Consider the following 21244-nt stretch of genomic DNA (forward strand, 5'->3'; position numbering starts at 1 on the left):
TCTATGAGCTTCCTTTGGTGGATGTGAGTGGTACTGCGGCTTGAGTTTCCTTCCTCAGGTGATGAGGTTAAGTCGTTAGGTGCTGCTCTATTTAACTCCACCTAGTGCTTTGATCCTGGCCTCCAGTCAATGTTCTAGTATTGGTCTTGCTTCCTCCTGGATCGTTCCTGTGGCCTGTCTGCTCTGCATAAGCTAAGTTCTGCTTGTGTTACTTTTGTTTGCTATATTTTCTGTCCAGCTTGCTTTATTGGTTTTTCTTGCTTGCTGGAAGCTCTGAGACGCAGAGGGAGTACCTCCGTACCGTTAGTCGGTGCGGAGGGTCTTTTTGCCCCTCTGCGTGGTTGTTTGTAGGTTTTTGTGTTGACCGCAAAGCTATCTTTCCTATCCTCGGTCTATTCAGTAAGTCGGGCCTCACTTTGCTAAATCTATTTCATCTCTGTGTTTGTATTTTCATCTTACTCACAGTCATTATATGTGGGGGGCTGCCTTTTCCTTTGGGGAATTTCTCTGAGGCAAGGTAGGCTTATTTTTCTATCTTCAGGCCTAGCTAGTTTCTCAGGCTGTGCCGAGTTGCATAGGGAGCGTTAGGCGCAATCCACGGCTACCTCTAGTGTGGTGTGATAGGATTAGGGATTGCGGTCAGCAGAGTTCCCACGTCTCAGAGCTCGTCCTATGTTTTTTGGTTATTGTCAGGTCACTCTGTGTGCTCTGAACTTCAAGGTCCATTGTGGTTCTGAATTACCTATTCATAACAGTACTGGAGACCCAAAGTACTATGCTTCTCAATAGAGGGAAAAAAGAAGTTCTGAGACCATTTTTTTTTCTTTGCACTGTGTTTTGCCTTTTTTTCCCCTAGACATTTGGGTGGTTCAGGACACAGGTGTAGTGATGGACATTAAAGGTCTGTCTTCATGTGTGGATCATCTCACTGCAAGAGTACAAAATATTCAAGACTTTGTGGCTCAGAATTCTATGTTAGAACCAAGAATTCCTATTCCTGATTTGTTTTCTGGAGATAGAGCTAAATTTCTGAGTTTCAAAAATAATTGCAAACTGTTTCTGGCGTTGAAACCTCGCTCCTCTGGTGATCCAGTTCAACAAGTTAAGATCATTATTTCTTTATTACGTGGCGACCCTCAAGACTGGGCATTTTCCCTTGCGCCAGGAGATCCTGCATTATGTAATATTGATGCGTTTTTTCTGGCGCTCGGATTACTGTACGATGAACCTAATTCAGTGGATCAGGCAGAGAAAAATTTGCTGGCTCTGTGTCAGGGTCAGGATGAGATAGAGATTTATTGTCAGAAGTTTAGAAAGTGGTCCGTGCTCACTCAATGGAATGAATGTGCGCTGGCAGCTATTTTCAGAAAGGGTCTCTCTGAAGTCCTTAAGGATGTCATGGTGGGATTTCCTATGCCTGCTGGTCTGAATGAGTCTATGTCTTTGGCCATTCAGATCGGTCGACGCTTGCGTGAGCGTAAATCTGTGCACCATTTGGCGGTATTATCTGAGCATGAACCTGAGCCTATGCAGTGCGATAGGACTTTTACCAGAGCTGAAAGGCAACAACACAGACGTCAGAATGGGCTGTGTTTCTACTGTGGAGATTCCACTCATGCTATCTCCGATTGTCCTAAGCGCACAAAGCGGTTCGCTAAGTCTGCCACCATTAGTACGGTACAGTCAAAATTTCTTTTGTCCGTTACTTTGATCTGCTCTTTGTCTTCCTATTCTGTCATGGCATTTGTGGATTCAGGCGCTGCCCTGAATTTGATGGACTTGGAGTTTGCTAGGCGCTGTGGGTTTGTCTTGGAGCCCTTGCAGTGTCTTACTCCATTGAGAGGAATTGATGCTACGCCTTTGGCCAAGAATAAGCCTCAGTATTGGACCCAGCTGACCATGTGCATGGCTCCTGCGCACTAGGAGGATATTCGCTTTCTGGTGTTGCATAATCTGCATGATGTGGTCGTGTTGGGGTTGCCATGGCTACAAGTCCATAACCCAGTATTAGATTGGAAATCAATGTCTGTGTCCAGCTGGGGTTGTCAGGGGGTACATGGTGATGTTCCATTTCTGTCTATCTCATCATCCACCCCTTCTGAGGTCCCAGAGTTCTTGTCTGATTACCGGGATGTATTCGATGAGCCCAAGTCCAATGCCCTACCTCCGCATAGGGATTGTGATTGTGCTATCGAGTTGATTCCTGGTAGTAAGTTTCCTAAGGGTCGACTGTTTAATTTATCTGTACCTGAGCACGCCGCTATGCGGAGTTACGTAAAAGAATCTTTGGAGAAGGGTCATTTTCGCCCGTCATCATCGCCATTGGGAGCAGGGTTCTTTTTTGTGGCCAAGAAGGATGGTTCGTTGAGACCTTGTATTGATTACCGCCTTCTAAATAAAATCACGGTCAAATTTCAGTACCCCTTGCCGCTGCTATCTGATTTGTTTGCTCGGATTAAGGGGGCTAGTTGGTTCACCAAGATAGATCTTCGTGGTGCATATAATCTTGTGCGTATTAAATGGGGCGATGAATGGAAAACTGCATTTAATAGGCCCGTGGGCCATTTTGAGTACCTAGTTATGCCATTCGGACTTGCCAATGCTCCATCAGTATTTCAGTCCTTTATGCATGACATCTTCCGAGAGTACCTGGATAAATTCCTGATTGTATACTTGGATGATATTTTGGTCTTCTAGGATGATTGGGAGTCTCATGTGAAGCAGGTCAGAATGGTGTTCCAGGTCCTGCGTGCTAATTCTTTGTTTGTGAAGGGATCAAAATGTCTCATGGTGTTCAGAAGGTTTCATTTTTGGGGTTCATTTTTTCCCCTTCTACTATCGAGATGGACCCTGTTAAGGTCCAGGCCATTTATGATTGGACTCAGCCGACATCTCTGAAGAGTCTGCAAAAGTTCCTTGGCTTTGCTAATTTTTATCGTCGCTTCATCTGTAATTTCTCTAGTATTGCTAAACCATTGACCGATTTGACCAAGAAGGGTACTGATGTGGTCAATTGGTCTTCTGCTGCTGTGGAAGCTTTTCAAGAGTTAAAGCGTTGTTTTTCTTCTGCCCCTGTGTTGTGTCAACCAGATGTTTCGCTTCCGTTCCAGGTCGAGGTTGATGCTTCTGAAATTGGAGCGGGGGCTGTTTTGTCGCAAAGAGGTTCTGATTGCTCGGTGATGAAGCCATGGGCCTTCTTTTCCAGGAAGTTTTCGCCTGCTGAGCGAAATTATGATGTTGGCAATCGAGAGTTGCTGGCCATGAAGTGGGCATTCGAGGAGTGGCGTCATTGGCTTGAAGGAGCTAAGCATCGCGTGGTGGTCTTGACTGATCACAAGAACTTGACTTATCTTGAGTCTGCCAAACGGTTGAATCCTAGACAGGCTCATCGGTCGCTGTTTTTCTCCCGTTTTGACTTTGTGGTTTCGTACCTTCCGGGCTCTAAAAATGTGAAGGCGGATGCCCTGTCTAGGAGTTTTGTGCCCGACTCTCTGGGTTTGCCTGAGCCGGCGGGTATTCTCAAAGAGGGAGTAATTGTGTCTGCCATCTCCCCTGATTTGCGGCGGGTGCTGCAAAAATTTCAGGCTAATAAACCTGATCGTTGCCCAGCGGAGAAACTGTTTGTCCCTGATAGGTGGACGAAGAAAGTTATCTCTGAGGTTCATTGTTCGGTGTTGGCTGGTCATCCTGGAATCTTTGGTACCAGAGATTTAGTGGCTAGATCCTTTTGGTGGCCGTCTCTGTCGCGGGATGTGCGTTCTTTTGTGCAGTCCTGTGGGATTTGTGCTCGGGCTAAGCCCTGCTGTTCTCGTGCCAGTGGGTTGCTTTTGCCCTTGCCGGTCCCGAAGAGGCCTTGGACACATATCTCTATGGATTTTATTTCGGATCTCCCCGTCTCTCAAAAAATGTCGGTCATTTGGGTAGTTTGTGATCGCTTCTCTAAGATGATCCATTTGGTACCCTTGTCTAAATTACCTTCCTCCTCTGATTTGGTGCCATTGTTCTTCCAGCATGTGGTTCGTTTACATGGCATTCCAGAGAACATCGTTTCTGACAGAAGTTCCCAGTTTGTTTCGAGGTTTTGGCGAGCCTTTTGTGCTAGGATGGGCATTGATTTGTCTTTTTCCTCGGCTTTCCATCCTCAGACAAATGGCCAAACTGAACGAACCAATCAGACCTTGGAAACATATCTGAGATGCTTTGTTTCTGCTGATCAGGATGATTGGGTGTCCTTCTTGCCTTTGGCTGAGTTCGCCCTTAATAATCGGGCCAGCTCGGCTACCTTGGTTTTGCCGTTTTTCTGCAATTCTGGGTTCCATCCTCGTTTCTCTTCAGGGCAGGTTGAGTCTTCGGACTGTCCTGGTGTGGATACTGTGGTGGACAGGTTGCAGCGGATTTGGACTCATGTAGTGGACAATTTGACCTTGTCCCAGGAGAAGGCTCAACGTTTCGCTAATCGCAGATGCTGTGTGGGTCCCCGACTTCGTGTTGGGGATTTGGTTTGGTTGTCATCTCGTTATATTCCTATGAAGGTTTCCTCTCCTAAGTTTAAGCCTCGTTTCATTGGTCCGTATAGGATTTCTGAGGTTCTTAATCCTGTGTCTTTTCGTTTGACCCTTCCAGATTCTTTTTCCATCCATAACGTATTCCATAGGTCATTGTTGCGGAGATACGTGGCACCTATGGTTCCATCTGTTGATCCTCCTGACCCGGTTTTGGTGGAGGGGGAGTTGGAGTATATAGTGGAGAAGATTTTGGATTCTCGTGTTTCGAGACGGAAACTCCAGTATCTGGTTAAGTGGAAGGGTTATGGTCAGGAAGATAATTCCTGGGTCTTTGCCTCTGATGTCCATGTTGCCGATCTTGTTCGTGCCTTTCATGTGGCTCATCCTGGTCGGCCTGGGGGCTCTGGTGAGGGTTCGGTGACCCCTCCTCAAGGGGGGGTACTGTTGTGAATTCTGTGGTCAAGTTCCCTCCTGTGGTCACAAGTGGTACTTCGGCTGATTCTGTCTATGGGCTTCCGTTGGTGGATGTGAGTGGTACTGCGGCTTCTGAGTTTCCTTCCTCAGGTGATGAGGTTAAGTCGTTAGGTGCTGCTCTATTTAACTCCACCTAGTGCTTTGATCCTGGCCTCCAGTCAATGTTCTAGTATTGGTCTTGCTTCCTCCTGGATCGTTCCTGTGGCCTGTCTGCTCTGCATAAGCTAAGTTCTGCTTGTGTTACTTTTGTTTGCTATATTTTCTGTCCAGCTTGCTTTATTGGTTTTTCTTGCTTGCTGGAAGCTCTGAGACGCAGAGGGAGTACCTCCGTACCGTTAGTCGGTGCGGAGGGTCTTTTTGCCCCTCTGCGTGGTTGTTTGTAGGTTTTTGTGTTGACCGCAAAGCTATCTTTCCTATCCTCGGTCTATTCAGTAAGTCGGGCCTCACTTTGCTAAATCTATTTCATCTCTGTGTTTGTATTTTCATCTTACTCACAGTCATTATATGTGGGGGGCTGCCTTTTCCTTTGGGGAATTTCTCTGAGGCAAGGTAGGCTTATTTTTCTATCTTCAGGCCTAGCTAGTTTCTCAGGCTGTGCCGAGTTGCATAGGGAGCGTTAGGCGCAATCCACGGCTACCTCTAGTGTGGTGTGATAGGATTAGGGATTGCGGTCAGCAGAGTTCCCATGTCTCAGAGCTCGTCCTATGTTTTTTGGTTATTGTCAGGTCACTCTGTGTGCTCTGAACTTCAAGGTCCATTGTGGTTCTGAATTACCTATTCATAACAGTGGGTTTCCTCCCACATTCCAAAGATATACTGGTAGGGAATATAGATTGTGAGCCCCATTGGGGACAGCGATGATAATGTCTGTAAAGCGCTATGGAATATGTTAGCGCTATATAAAAATAAAGACTATAATTATTATACAGTAATGTACACCTAGGTATATACAGGTACGCGCTGGAAAAATAGCAAAAAAAGGTGGGTGAGGAGTTAGAGTGTCCTTAAAATAAATGGCCGCTTATATAATGTCCCAATATGTTGTAATTTGATGTCCGGATCAACATAGGTATACCCACGGTATGCCCACTTCACATAGCCAAGGAATTAATGAAAGGTGCACAAAAGGTACATAAAAGTTCTGCCTACCTCCGTCGGTGATTAAAAGACTTTAACGTTCCTCCTGATGTTCTGGATGTATTCAGGCAAAAAGAAGTATTGTAACCAGGTGGTTTTACTTGATCAAGAATCTTACCATAAGGAAGCACTTCGTTTACTAAGTGATTCCTGTACTTATAAAAAACTAAATGGAAATTCCACTAAGGATTATATGAAGGAAATGAAAATCCTAACAAAAAAGGGCTTAGATTTGGGATTTATTAACAAACAAGAGTTTGAATTCATTAATTTTGGTCCCCCTAGAGTGGCAGTGTTCTATTATCTCCCAAAGATTCACAAGGACACTGTCAACCCACCTGGTAGACCAATCGTATCCGGCTTTCAATGCTTAACGGCTAACATGTCTAAGCTGGTAGATTCTCACTTACAGCCTATTGTCCCACTACTTCCATCACATTTGAAGGACAGCACACACATCCTAGCACTCCTTCAAAAAGTGGAATGGCGAAGAGGGTATATAATGGGCACCCTCGATATAACCTCACTGAATACGGTTATTGACCACAATAAAGGATGTCAGGCTGCCAAATACTCTTTACATAAATTGTCTAAAGCTCCTCCAGAACAAACGGAATTTTTAGGTGAACTAATGCAGTTCATTTTAACTCACTATTATTTTTTTTATAAGGAGGACTAGTACTCCCAGCAGTGGGGTACCGCCATGGGGACCAGGTTCGCGCCCAGTTATGCCAACCTCTATGTGGGAAGCTGGGAAGAACAATTTATTTACCCAGATGGCGGACTGCTCACGAACCTGGTCCTATGGCGGTGTTTTATTGACGATATTGTTTTTATTTGGTCTGGTGGGTGGGACACTCTTAATCAATTTTTAATGGATATAAATAAAAATCAATATTTTTTAAAATTCACTTCCACCACCAGTACCACTGAAATTAACTTTTTAGATTTGAAGATTTTTATTGAAGACCTGCAAATTCACACACGCACTTTTCCTAAACCAACTGATACTAATAGTTATATCCCTTTAGATAGCTGTCACCTTCCCGGCTGGTTGCTAAATATACCTAGAAGCCAATTTACTAGGATTCTGTTGTGAATTCTGTTGTTAAGCTCCCTCCTGTGGTCAGGAATGGTACTTCGGCTGGTTCTGTCCATGGGCTTCCTCTGGTGGTTGTGAGTGGGGCTGCGGCTTCTGAGGTTCCTTCCACAGGTGACGAGGTTAATTCGTTAGCTGGCTGCTCTATTTAACTCCACCTAGATCATTGCTCCATGCCACCTGTCAATGTTCTAGTATTGGTCTAGTTCGCTCCTGGATCGTTCTTGTGACCTGTCTTCCCAGCAGAAGCGAAGTTCCTGCTTGTTTTTCTCTGTTTGCTATTTTTTCTGTCCAGCTTGCTATTTTGATTTTTGTCTTGCTTGCTGGAAGCTCTGGGACGCAGAGGGAGCGCCTCCGCACCGTGAGTCGGTGCGGAGGGTCTTTTTGCGCCCTCTGCGTGGTCTTTTTGTAGTTTTTTGTGCTGACCGCAAAGTTACCTTTCCTATCCTCTGTCTGTTCAGTAAGTCGGACCTCACTTTGCTAAATCTATTTCATCTCTGTGTTTGTAATTTTCATCTTAACTCACAGTCATTATATGTGGGGGGCTGCCTGTTCCTTTGGGGAATTTCTCTGAGGCAAGGTAGGCTTTATTTTTCTATCTTAGGGGCTAGTTAGTTCCTTAGGCTGTGACGAGTTGCATAGGGAGCGTTAGGAGCAATCCACGGCTATTTCTAGTGTGTGTGATAGGATTAGGGATTGCGGTCAGCAGAGTTCCCACGTCTCAGAGCTTGTCCTGTATTATTAGTAACTATCAGGTCATTCCGTGTGCTCTTAACCACCAGGTCCATTATTGTCCTCACCACCAGGTCATAACAGGATTCATAGAAACTGCTCGTGGCCTCAGGATTTTGAGATGGAATCACAAATATTAACCAAAAAATTCCTGGAAAAAGGGTATAATGCAACATTGCTAGAAAAATCAAAAGAAACGGCTATAAGCAAGCCCAGACAGGAACTTATTAATCCAGCTCCTAGATCCTTGAGTCTATTCCTATTATCACAAAGTATAACACAAATTCAAATATCCTTCGGAAAATAGTGAGTAGACATTGGCATATATTAAAAAATGACAAAGTATTGGGAGATAACATTAGCCACCAGCCACGTTTCGTTTATAAAAAAATGCCAAAATCTGGGAAATATGATTGCCCCTACGGTCCAGAAAAAAATCCTCTCTGATACAGTCTTCCCTTTTACATACCAAGCCAAGAGGTTTTTTTCCATGCCACAAATGCAATGTATGCAAGCAGACTACAGTACAGAAATGCACGTATATTAAAAAAGGAGATAGGAGAATTCAAATTAGGGACTGTATCACATGCTCCACAACAGGGGTGATTTATACCATAGAATGTCCATGCGGCAAATTATATGTGGGAAGGACAAAACGACCCTTAAAAATAAGGATCAGCGAACATATCCGCAATATTAAAAATAAATTTATGGGTCACCCACTTTCGCAGCATTTTATAGAACATCATGGTGGGACAGTACGTGAGATGAAAATATCCGGTATATCGGCGGTACACCACCATTGGAGAGGTGGCGATTATATTAAGGCAATGTCACGAGCCGAGACAAAATGGATCTTCCTCCTGGATACTGTTGCACCAAGAGGATTGAACATGGGTACGGAACTTTTTGGCTTTGAATAGCCGGCTTATCTTATGAGCAGCTATATAAGGACGATGAGTACGAGGCAGGAATCAACCCTGAGGAAGGAGACAGGCGTCTCCAAAACGCGTTGGTTGTTTGGTCCTAGCTGCACTTCGTATTGACTCCCCCTGGGGTTATGGGCACGTGACCAATTACATCACGCAGGTCCTGCGCACCGTCCGTACTCACCGCTGACAGCACATGCGGCGTCGGCTCGGCAGGATCCCGTCTCCACTCGGAGGTTAGAAGGAGGGTTTTGGCGTGCACTCAGCCTGGATGAAGCGAGGTGCCGGTGTAATGGACCAAAGGCCCCTATATAATGAAATTTAGATTCACCGCACTCTCTTAGGATAATGATGAAAAAGGTTGTGCCAATTTATTAAAGTATACTGGGAGCGTAACAGAATATTACAGTATATGCGATTAACAACGTTTCGGCTCCACCAGAGCCTTTGTCACGTATTCGCTTATTTCAGGCACAAGATAGTGTACAGATGGGGGAAATTAGGAGAATCCCAGTGGTGAGCTTGGATACTGCACTCAGTACTCTAAATGAGGCTCCCTTCTGATATTGTGGACCTGTATTATCGGCGTTAAGAGCGGCGCTCCCGCGCTGTGCTCAGTAGCAGCGTGTGTCAGGACCTGAGCACAGCGCGGGAGTGCCGCTCTTAACGCCGATAATACAGGTCCACAATATCAGAAGGGAGCCTCATTTAGAGTACTGAGTGCAGTATCCAAGCTCACCACTGGGATTCTCCTAATTTCCCCTGGTGGGATTCCTCTGGTGGAGCCGAAACGTTGTTAATCGCATATACTGTAATATTCTGTTACGCTCCCAGTATACTTTAATAAATTGGCACAACCTTTTTCATCATTATCCTAAGAGAGTGCGGTGAATCTAAATTTCTCCACTCGGAGGTTAGTTGTTGGTGGCTTGCTGCCGGCCGGGGCAGCCACCTGGTTACAATACTTCGTTTTGCCTGAATACATCCGGAACACCAGGAGGAACGTTAAAGTCTTTTAATCACCGACGGAGTTAGGCAGAACTTTTATGTACCTTTTGTGCACCTTTCATTAATTCCTTGGCTATGTGAAGTGGGCATACCGTGGGTATACCTATGTTGATCCGAACATCAAATTACAACATATTGGGACATTATATAACATAGTAACATAGTTAGTAAGGCCGAAAAAAGACATTTGTCCATCCAGTTCAGCCTATATAAAGTGGCCATTTATTTTAAGGACACTCTTACTCCTCACCCACCTATTTTTGCTATTTTTCCAGCGCGTACCTGTATACCCCTAGGTGTACATTACTGCATATTCATTTGTTTACAGACTTTTTGTGGAGGTCTGTTGGTATCACTGCAGGAATTTATAATAGCTTTGACATCTTGCGCCACCATCTAAAGGACTTTATATAATTATTATTACCCTCCGCTTTCTCTTACAGGCCCATCATAATATTTTTCTTCAAGTGATTTTCTATCTTGTCAGCACATTCTACGTACGCTGTCATTTGGCTTTATAGTTCACAGATCTGGGCAGGTAACAGCGTCTCCTAAACCCAGGGGGTAGGTGGATCTACCAAGTTGTAAGTTCTATAGAAAAGGGCTTTCAATGACCAAAGTCATTAGAACAGTTTTGGGTGGAGGAGAATGTTGTGGTCTAGAGGCAAAATGGTGATCATGGTAATACGGCCGGACTACACCACCGATAAAGCAGCCACAGCCGTTGACTGAGAAGAATCTGTGACTTCTCTGCATTTAGTGGTGTGACAAAACACTCTGGGATCGCCTTTGCTGGGGTCAAAGGACACGTGGTTTGTGCATTGAATCTGAGGCGTACAGCAGGTTTCTGAGCAGGCTGACCTCAGGTCAGATTTATTAACGTGAAAGCAACACAAAAAAACAAAACATAAAAATATATCCTAGCCTGTCCGGCACTAACTAAACAAATACGTTGCTATCTCAACAACTGGGGGGGCTTCTCCCACCCAGCTAACATCACACAGATCTTGAGCAGAGCTCTTCACTCACGTTTGTCTCACACAGGCAGGCAATCTGTGTGCCCCAGGCAGACACTGGAAACACCCAGCTGGTCATCTTTTATTCCTGCAATCATTAACCCATTAGCACCCTGAATATACTGAGTGGCCTAATTCACATAGGACAAACACCTGGGCGAGATATACCTGCCTCCATCTACCACACCAGCATGAGTCTTACATATCCCCCCCCTTGCTCAGACCACTCCGGTCGAGCAAGAACACTTTTGAAACAGTGCACTCGGGATAGGGCATCGGTGTTCCCCATCTGCACCCCAGGTCGGTGCTCCACCGTAAAAGAGTAAGCCTGCAGGGCAAGGAACCACCGGGTTACCCGACTATTACGGTCCTTGTGGAGGTGCATCCACTTGAGAGGGGCATGATCTGTGACCAGCCTAAACTTCCTACCAGCCAGGTAATACTTGAGGGAGTCGAGAGCCCATTTAATGGCTAGGCACTCTTTTTCAACCACCGCATACCTCTGCTCATGTACATTCAGTTTCCGACTGAGATAGAGGACCGGGTAACATAGTAACATAGTAACATAGTTAGTAAGGCCGAAAAAAGACATTTGTCCATCCAGTTCAGCCTATATTCCATCATAATAAATACCCAGATCTACGTCCTTCTACAGAACCTAATAATTGTATGATACAATATTGTTCTGCTCCAGGAAGACATCCAGGCCTCTCTTGAACCCCTCGACTGAGTTCGCCATCACCACCTCCTCAGGCAAGCAATTCCAGATTCTCACTGCCCTAACAGTAAAGAATCCTCTTCTATGTTGGTGGAAAAACCTTCTCTCCTCCAGACGCAAAGAATGCCCCCTTGTGCCCGTCACCTTCCTTGGTATAAACAGATCCTCAGCGAGATATTTGTATTGTCCCCTTATATACTTATACATGGTTATTAGATCGCCCCTCAGTCGTCTTTTTTCTAGACTAAATAATCCTAATTTCGCTAATCTATCTGGGTATTGTAGTTCTCCCATCCCCTTTATTAATTTTGTTGCCCTCCTTTGTACTCTCTCTAGTTCCATTATATCCTTCCTGAGCACCGGTGCCCAAAACTGGACACAGTACTCCATGTGCGGTCTAACTAGGGATTTGTACAGAGGCAGTATAATGCTCTCATCATGTGTATCCAGACCTCTTTTAATGCACCCCATGATCCTGTTTGCCTTGGCAGCTGCTGCCTGGCACTGGCTGCTCCAGGTAAGTTTATCATTAACTAGGATCCCCAAGTCCTTCTCCCTGTCAGATTTACCCAGTGGTTTCCCGTTCAGTGTGTAATGGTGATATTGATTCCCTCTTCCCATGTGCATAACCTTACATTTATCATTGTTAAACCTCATCTGCCACCTTTCAGCCCAAGTTTCCAACTTATCCAGATCCATCTGTAGCAGAATACTATCTTCTCTTGTATTAACTGCTTTACATAGTTTTGTATCATCTGCAAATATCGATATTTTACTGTGTAAACCTTCTACCAGATCATTAATGAATATGTTGAAGAGAACAGGTCCCAATACTGACCCCTGCGGTACCCCACTGGTCACAGCGACCCAGTTAGAGACTATACCATTTATAACCACCCTCTGCTTTCTATCACTAAGCCAGTTACTAACCCATTTACACACATTTTCCCCCAGACCAAGCATTCTCATTTTGTGTACCAACCTCTTGTGCGGCACGGTATCAAACGCTTTGGAAAGATCGAGATATACCACGTCCAATGACTCACCGTGGTCCAGTCTATAGCTTACCTCTTCATAAAAACTGATTAGATTGGTTTGACAGGAGCGATTTCTCATAAACCCATGCTGATATGGAGTTAAACAGTTATTCTCATTGAGATAATCCAGAATAACATCCCTCAGAAACCCTTCAAATATTTTACCAACAATAGAGGTTAGACTTACTGGCCTATAATTTCCAGGTTCACTTTTAGAGCCCTTTTTGAATATTGGCACCACATTTGCTATGCGCCAGTCCTGCGGAACAGACCCTGTCGCTATAGAGTCACTAAAAATAAGAAATAATGGTTTATCTATTACATTACTTAGTTCTCTTAGTACTCGTGGGTGTATGCCATCCGGACCCGGAGATTTATCTATTTTAATCTTATTTAGCCGGTTTCGCACCTCTTCTTGGGTTAGATTGGTGACCCTTAATATAGGGTTTTCATTGTTTCTTGGGATTTCACCTAGCATTTCATTTTCCACCGTGAATACCGTGGCGAAGAAGGTGTTTAATATGTTAGCTTTTTCCTCGTCATCTACAACCATTCTTTCCTCACTATTTTTTAAGGGGCCTACATTTTCAGTTTTTATTCTTTTACTATTGATATAGTTGAAGAACAGTTTGGGATTAGTTTTACTCTCCTTAGCAATGTGCTTCTCTGTTTCCTTTTTGGCAGCTTTAATTAGTTTTTTAGATAAAGTATTTTTCTCCCTATAGTTTTTTAGAGCTTCAATGGTGCCATCCTGCTTTAGTAGTGCAAATGCTTTCTTTTTACTGTTAATTGCCTGTCTTACTTCTTTGTTTAGCCACATTGGGTTTTTCCTATTTCTAGTCCTTTTATTCCCACAAGGTATAAACCGCTTACACTGCTTATTTAGGATGTTCTTAAACATTTCCCATTTATTATCTGTATTCTCATTTCTGAGGATATTGTCCCAGTCTACCAGATTAAGGGCATCTCTAAGCTGTTCAAACTTTGCCTTCCTAAAGTTCAATGTTTTTGTGACTCCCTGACAAGTCCCCCTAGTGAAAGACAGGTGAAACTGCACAATATTGTGGTCGCTATTTCCTAAATGCCCAACCACCTGCAGATTTGTTATTCTGTCAGGTCTATTAGATAGTATTAGGTCTAAAAGTGCTGCTCCTCTGGTTGGATTTTGCACCAATTGTGAAAGATAATTTTTCTTGGTTATTAGCAGAAACCTGTTGCCTTTATGGGTTTCACAGGTTTCTGTTTCCCAGTTAATATCCGGGTAGTTAAAGTCCCCCATAACCAGGACCTCATTATGGGTTGCAGCTTCATCTATCTGCTTTAGAAGTAGACTTTCCATGCTTTCTGTTATATTTGGGGGTTTGTAACAGACCCCAATGAGAATTTTGTTACCATTTTTCCCTCCATGAATTTCAACCCATCCCTCACCCTCACTTTCCTCCGTCCCTCACCTGGGAAAGTACAGCTCCGACACCAGTATCAGAGGCATCAGTTTGTACCACAAACTCGCTGCTGAAATCAGGAGTCACTAGTACGGGCTGAGAGCACAAAGCCCGTTTCAGGCTGTGGAAGGCCTCTTCAGCAGCTGAGGTCCATTTTACCATGACGGAACCCTTCCCCTTGGTAAGATCCGTCAAGGGAGTAGCCATGGCTGCAAAATTGGGTATGAACCGGCGATAATAGCCGGCAATCCCCAGGAAAGCCTGCACTTGTTTCTTGTTCACTGGTTGTGGCCAGCCCTGAATTGCCTGTATTTTGTCGATCTGGGGTTTAACCACTCCTCGGCCAATCACGTAGCCCAAGTATCGGGCTTCTTCAAGCCCGATGTGGCATTTCTTGGGGTTTGCCGTTAAACCTGCATCTCGCAGGTCATAAATCACCGCTTGTACCTTCTGGAGATGAGTTTCCCAGTCCATGCTGTAAATTACGATGTCATCCAGGTAGGCAGAAGCGTACTGTCTGTGAGGCCTCAAGACTCGATCCATCAATCTCTGGAACGTTGCGGGAGCTCCGTGAAGTCCAAACGGCATATAGACATACTGGAACAGACCTTCCGGTGTAGCAAATGCCGTCTTCTCTCTGGCCGCCTCGGCCAGAGGAATCTGCCAGTACCCCTTTGTTAAATCCAGGGTCGTAATGTATCGGGCTTTACCAAGCCGGTCGATCAACTCATCGACCCGGGGCATAGGGTACGCATCAAATTTAGAAACTGCATTCAGTTTCCTAAAGTCATTACAAAACCGGATGGAGCCATCCGGTTTAGGTATCAACACAATTGGACTGGACCAGGCGCTGTGTGACTCCTCAATGACTCCTAAGTCCAACATTGCCATCACTTCCCGGGAGACGGCTTCACGGCGGGCTTCCGGAATCCGGTAGGGCTTCACATGAACAGTGACGCCAGGCTCTGTGACAATCTCATGTTTCACCAACTTAGTCCGGCCAGGTTTTTCGGAGAAAAACTGTCGGTTCTGTAACAAAAATTGCTTAACCTCAGATTTTTGTCGTTCTGAGAGAGTCTCAGCAACCTGCACCTCTGGTACAGTAGGTGAACAAACCGGACGGGGCAGATCCGCCGTTAGGGCAGAGCGGTCTTTCCAGGATTTTATCAGATTCACATGATAAATCTGTTCCGGTTTTCTCTTACCCGGCTGGTACACTTTATAGTTCACTTCACCAACTCTTTCTCGGACCTCAAATGGGCCCTGCCATTTCGCCAGGAATTTACTATCCACCGTAGGGATTAGGACCAACACCCTATCGCCGGGTGCAAATGTACGGACCTTAGCGCCTCTATCATAACTTTGCCTCTGGGCTCCCTGGGCCTGTAACATATGGTCCCTAACAATGGGCATGACAGCGGCAATACGATCCTGCATTTGTGTTACATGGTCGATCACCGTTTTAAAGGGAGTGACTTGACCTTCCCAGGTTTCTTTTGCGACGTCCAGCAGTCCCCGGGGACGACGGGCGTACAACAGTTCGAAAGGCGAAAACCCTGTGGAAGACTGGGGAACTTCCCTAATGGCAAACAGCAAATAGGGTAACAAGTAATCCCAGTTCTTCCCATCTTTGTCTATCGCCTTCCGGAGCATCTGTTTTAAGGTTTTGTTGAAGCGCTCAACCAGGCCATCTGTTTGAGGGTGATAGACAGACGTACGCAACGGGTCTATTTGTAAGAGCCTGCAGAGCTCCTTCATTACCCTCGACATAAAGGGAGTCCCCTGGTCGGTGAGTATCTGTTTTGGAATTCCCACCCGACTAAACACTTGTACCAATTCCTTGGCGATCGTTTTGGTAGCTGTTACGCAAAGGGACGGCTTCCGGGTAATGAGTGGCATAGTCCACGATGACGAGGATATGTTGGTGCCCACGTGCGGATCGGGGAAGGGGCCCAACCAAATCCATCCCAATTCTCTCAAAAGGGACCCCGATGATAGGAAGGGGTACCAAAGGGCTACGGAACTGAGATTTAGGGGCCGCGATTTGGCACTCTGGACAGGACTCACAATAGTTACGCACATCACAATGTATTCCAGGCCACACAAAACAATGCAATATCCTTTCTGTGGTTTTCTGTACCCCCAGATGTCCCCCCATTATATGTCCGTGGGCCAAATCCAGTACCTTCCGCCGATAAGGTTTGGGTACCACTAACCGTTGCACTGTGTCTTCCCCTTTTTTTTCTACCTGGTAGAGCAAATCATTTTCAAGAACCATATACGGGTACGCTAGCCTAGTGTCAGGTTCTACGGGTACCCCATCTATCATTTTTACATTTTTCCTAGCCGGAGTCAGGGTAGGATCTTTCATTTGCTCGCTGTGGAAGTCATCCACCTGGACTCCCAAATCTGGCAGGCAGGGTGCCGGATGGCTGTCTGCCTCCGCCTCTCGCTGAGGTTCCTCAGTTTCCTCTGTTTCCCCCGCCATGACGGAGAAGGGGTACTGAAGGTTAGATTCACTAACCTCCCTAGCAACATCTTCCTGTGGGGTCTCCTCTAGGGACTCGGGACCTCCAGATGGCATGGGAGAAGATTCACGGGTACAGCTACCATGAAGGAGCAACTGATTCTCCCACAACTGCCAGAAATAGGGAAAATCCCTTCCCAGGATTACATCCTGTAATAATGCGGGAACGAGTCCCACTTTGTGCTGCACTGACCCATAGGGAGTAGAAATCCATATGACCGCTGTTAAGTACGAGCGGGTGTCACCATGCACACACGTCACAGAAAACTTGTCAGACGGACCAGACGGAAGTGCCACCAGACTAGCTTTCACCAGAGTCACCACACTTCCAGAGTCTAGTAATGCCACAACATTTTTCCCATCAACAGATAATTCACACAGGTGTTTCACTGTATCATTTTGACCCGCATTCACACTCACTAGCTGTGTAACCAAAGACATGCGTTTTCTAGAGTCTATAACGTCGCACTGCATGGGTTCAGCGGTAACAGGACAGTTCGCAGAAACATGACCCTTCTCATGGCAGCGGAAACACCTAACAGGTCCCCTACTGAGACCACCGTCCAATACTCTTGGTCTCGGAGTGCGAGCAGTCCCGGACTCCTCCCCCACAGTTTTAAGCGATTTTCCTTCACCCGCGGTCCCTGGAACAGTCTTACCGGTTCCATGAGGAGGAGGCACAGACCGGGGGTTGGCGGTGTCGTCGGGAAGTCCTTCTGCCACGGAATAACGCTCGACCAACTCCACAAGTTGATCCGCTCTCATGGGATTTCCTTGGCTTACCCACCTTTTCAGCGCTGGGGGTAGTACTCTCAGGTACTTGTCCAGGACAACTCGCTGGATTATTTCGGGTATTGTCAGTACCTCGGGTTGCAGCCATTTCTTTGTTAAGTAGATCAGGTCGAACATCTGAGACCGCGCCGGTTTATCTTGCTGGTATGTCCACTGATGTACCCTCTGTGCCCGGACAGCCGTCGTCACACCCAGCCGGGCCAGGATCTCAGCTTTCAGTTTCTCAAAGTCCTGAGCAACCTCCGGGTCCAAATCATGGTAAGCTTTTTGGGCCTCGCCGGAGAGAAACGGGGCAATCAAGTCGGCCCATCGTGCCTTCGGCCACTTCTCTCTCAACGCCGTCCGCTCAAACGTTGTCAGGTATGCCTCGACGTCATCTTCTGCAGTCAGCTTTTGCCAGTATCGACTCACATGGATCCTTCTGGACTCTGCTTCCGGGTCAGCGTCAGGCATGCTCACCAGGCGCTGCGCCACCTGTTGGAGAAGTTGGCGGTCTGCAACCGTCATGTCCAGTAACTCCTTCAGCTGTGCGGCCATCAAGCGATTAGCTTCGTGCTGTGCGGCAGTGGCCTGCTGCTGTACGGCAGTGGACTGTACTAAGGCTATCACCACGTCTTCCATGCTGTCGCCTGTGCCACGGTATGCCCGCGTTCTCCACCACAATGTGACAAAACACTCTGGGATCGCCTTTGCTGGGGTCAAAGGACACGTGGTTTGTGCATTGAATCTGAGGCGTACAGCAGGTTTCTGAGCAGGCTGACCTCAGGTCAGATTTATTAACGTGAAAGCAACACAAAAAACAAAACATAAAAATAAATCCTAGCCTGTCCGGCACTAACTAAACAAATACGTTGCTATCTCAACAACTGGGGGGGCTTCTCCCACCCAGCTAACATCACACAGATCTTGAGCAGAGCTCTTCACTCACGTTTGTCTCACACAGGCAGGCAATCTGTGTGCCCCAGGCAGACACTGGAAACACCCAGCTGGTCATCTTTTATTCCTGCAATCATTAACCCATTAGCACCCTGAATATACTGAGTGGCCTAATTCACATAGGACAAACACCTGGGCGAGATATACCTGCCTCCATCTACCACACCAGCATGAGTCTTACAGTGGTCACTACTCACCTGGGTAGCCATATGTAGGAATCTCCTCTTTACAAAACTCATCACCCCTCACATATGTCTCTGTAGTATTAATATGGGTCAGATCTTCACCCTGAAACAAATATTGTAAAAGTCACCGACAGATGGAGAAGTACCATCTATGATCAGCTCTAATCCTGCCATCTCCACCGTTCTCATTACACAAGTATAAAACATATAATACTGGTGGATAAAACAAGACTGAGCACAAGACCTTCACCGGCGTCTACACATCATAGGGGAGATCTCCTGACACCTTCTCTCCATCTACCTGATGATCCTGAGGAGCACTGGGATCTTCTTGGTTACAGTCCTGTGGAAGAAGAGGACGGGGACATCTCTCTGGTGTTGTCCTCTTACTGGATGGATCTGGAGGAAACACATACAGGGAGTGAATTCATTCTTTACATACAGATAATTATAGGCCGTGTGTATTTAGTCCTGTCTATTACCTGGTGATGTGAGGGGCTGGGGAACCTCCATTATGACATTCTTGTACAGATCTCTGTGTCCTTCTAAATACTCCCACTCCTCCATGGAGAAATAGACAGCGACATCCGGACACCTTATAGGAACCTGACACATACAATGATACCGTCATCCCCCGATCCCTTCATAGCGTTACTGTATAATGTCCCAGTATTCTCAGCAGTGTCACCTCTCCAGTCAGCAGCTCAATCATCTTGTAGGTGAGTTCTAGGATCTTCTGGTCATTGATGTCCTCATGGATCAGGGGGTGAGGTGGAGGCCCCGTGATTGGGCTCAGGGGTCTTCCCCATCCCTCAGACACAGGGTCCTGACAGCGATCACTAGAGGTCTTCTTCACCACCGTGTAATCCTGGTAATGGAAAGACACATTAATAAATCTCACTACAGACATCTCCAGAGTCCTCACCTCTCCAGTTCTGTCCATCTGTTATTCCCATAGATAAGAATTATGTAATGTGATGTCATCAGAATCTCTCACCTCTCCAGTAAGCCGGAAGAGGATCTCTAGGGTGAGGGGTAATATCCTCTCCGCCATCTTGTCTCTGTCCATATCCATCTTTGATGGGTAAATCAGGAAAATGTTCTTTTGTAGAAGATCTTCACTGGGAGGATCCGATATTGTAGAGACCTGAATGAGAAGATGAGCCGATGTAACATCATAAGAATCCTGTAATAATACAATTACTGGAGATAATAAGGGAAACATATGAGGAGATGGTGAGGACGACATCTTCATCTTCTACTACGGCTCTAGAAACATATTTGGCCAGAGTCGGTCACTGACTCCATCACCACCGGCCTCTATATGAAGGTTTCCCGTCTTCCCCGCACTGTAATCTTCTATCACATTAGATCTCAGGTCAGACAGAGTTTGGCTGAATGCCCCCCGCCCCCAAGTACTCGATAGTATGGGGCGGCCTAGTTATTACGATACTTACATGCCTAATAATGGGGTCTGGGCTGCAATGTATGAAGGTCTATTAGGCCGGGCCAGAGGCAGCGTCCAATAAGTTCCTTTTACCGCCCCCATACACATTAGACTAAAGTTCCATGAAATCACTGATTTCGGGGGTTTGGGCGACTATATAATGTATTTGGGGGCCTCCCGACAGATGATGTCAGGGCAGAGAAGGATCTGACATCCTTAATTTCAGAGGATAATCCGTTTGTTCTTCCTGTAGATAATCCTCCGCTAGAGGAGTCTGGAGGCGACTCTCTCATACAGAGCCCAGGAAAGCTGGAATATTTGTGTGTATGGGGGAGTCGGGAGAGATGGCCGTCTGCCAAATGACCGTTCAGTCAACTCTTATCTCATGTGTATGGGGCCGTTAGTATTACACTGACAGCAGTGATGATACACGGCACTACAGTAGTACAGGGCATCACTGGAGCCATCAGAGGCTTGTATGCTGTATGATCGCACTGATCAGAGGTGTTTAACAAAGGGTTAAAGTGAAAAACATCATAGTTTCAACAACAAGAAATATCCATCACTATATGGAAAGCAGAGTCACTGCACAATGTTAGCTAAGTCTCGTCCATAACTACTTTATTATACTCTATTATCCTGTACACAGTGGAGGAGATAGAAATCACAGGTCCGACAGCAACAGCTGGAATTGGGCCCTCCGACGTAAAGAAAAAAAAATCTATATACTGTATATAAAGCTGAGTGTATGTATGTTTGTGTCAAGCCATGCCCACTCCACATATCAACCAATCACTAAGCATCTTTCATTTCACCAGAGCTGTTTAGAAGAAGCTGAGCTGTGATTGGTTGCTATGAGCAACAGTTTTCCCACTCCACAACACCTCAGCAGACACTGACCGGGTGGGAGAAATCTATCATCCCTGGGAACATAAGCTCCAGCCATTGTCTGCCCCCCAGAAAGCAGCAGAGAGCAAATGACAGAAATGAATCCCCCTCCTCTATTACTGCCGCGCTCTATTGTTACCGGCATAGAAAATCGCATCATCAGCGGCCGCACACAGAGCCGCACTGCCAGGTTACATAACAGCACATCTCCAGGAACTCCCTGCTCAGCGCCACCCAGCTCGGGACTATGGGATGGAGGATGTGTGATGGGTATATGGGCACGGGACTATGGGATGGAGGATGTGTGATGGGTATATGGGCACTGGACTATGGGATGGATGTGTGATGGGTATATGGGCACGGGACTATGGG

General features: G+C 46.0%; 1 protein-coding gene across 1 annotated transcript in view; it reads right to left on the reverse strand.

The window, feature by feature from the left end:
• LOC138662886 (oocyte zinc finger protein XlCOF6-like) overlaps positions 1-19674 on the reverse strand; it is a 59039-nt gene extending 39365 nt beyond the window's left edge. The window contains exons 1-5 of the mRNA XM_069748880.1: positions 19535-19674; positions 19226-19405; positions 19020-19143; positions 18839-18936; positions 18550-18640 (exon numbers count right to left, since the gene is read on the reverse strand). Of these exons, the coding sequence (XP_069604981.1) occupies positions 18550-18640; positions 18839-18936; positions 19020-19143; positions 19226-19405; positions 19535-19612 (571 nt within the window). The 5' untranslated portion in view covers positions 19613-19674. The remainder of the gene's footprint in view (positions 1-18549; positions 18641-18838; positions 18937-19019; positions 19144-19225; positions 19406-19534) is intronic.
• Positions 19675-21244: the final 1570 nt, after the last annotated feature.

Source organism: Ranitomeya imitator, chromosome 2 (assembly GCF_032444005.1).
Source record: "Ranitomeya imitator isolate aRanImi1 chromosome 2, aRanImi1.pri, whole genome shotgun sequence".
In the NCBI taxonomy this organism is placed as follows: Eukaryota; Metazoa; Chordata; class Amphibia; order Anura; family Dendrobatidae; genus Ranitomeya; species Ranitomeya imitator.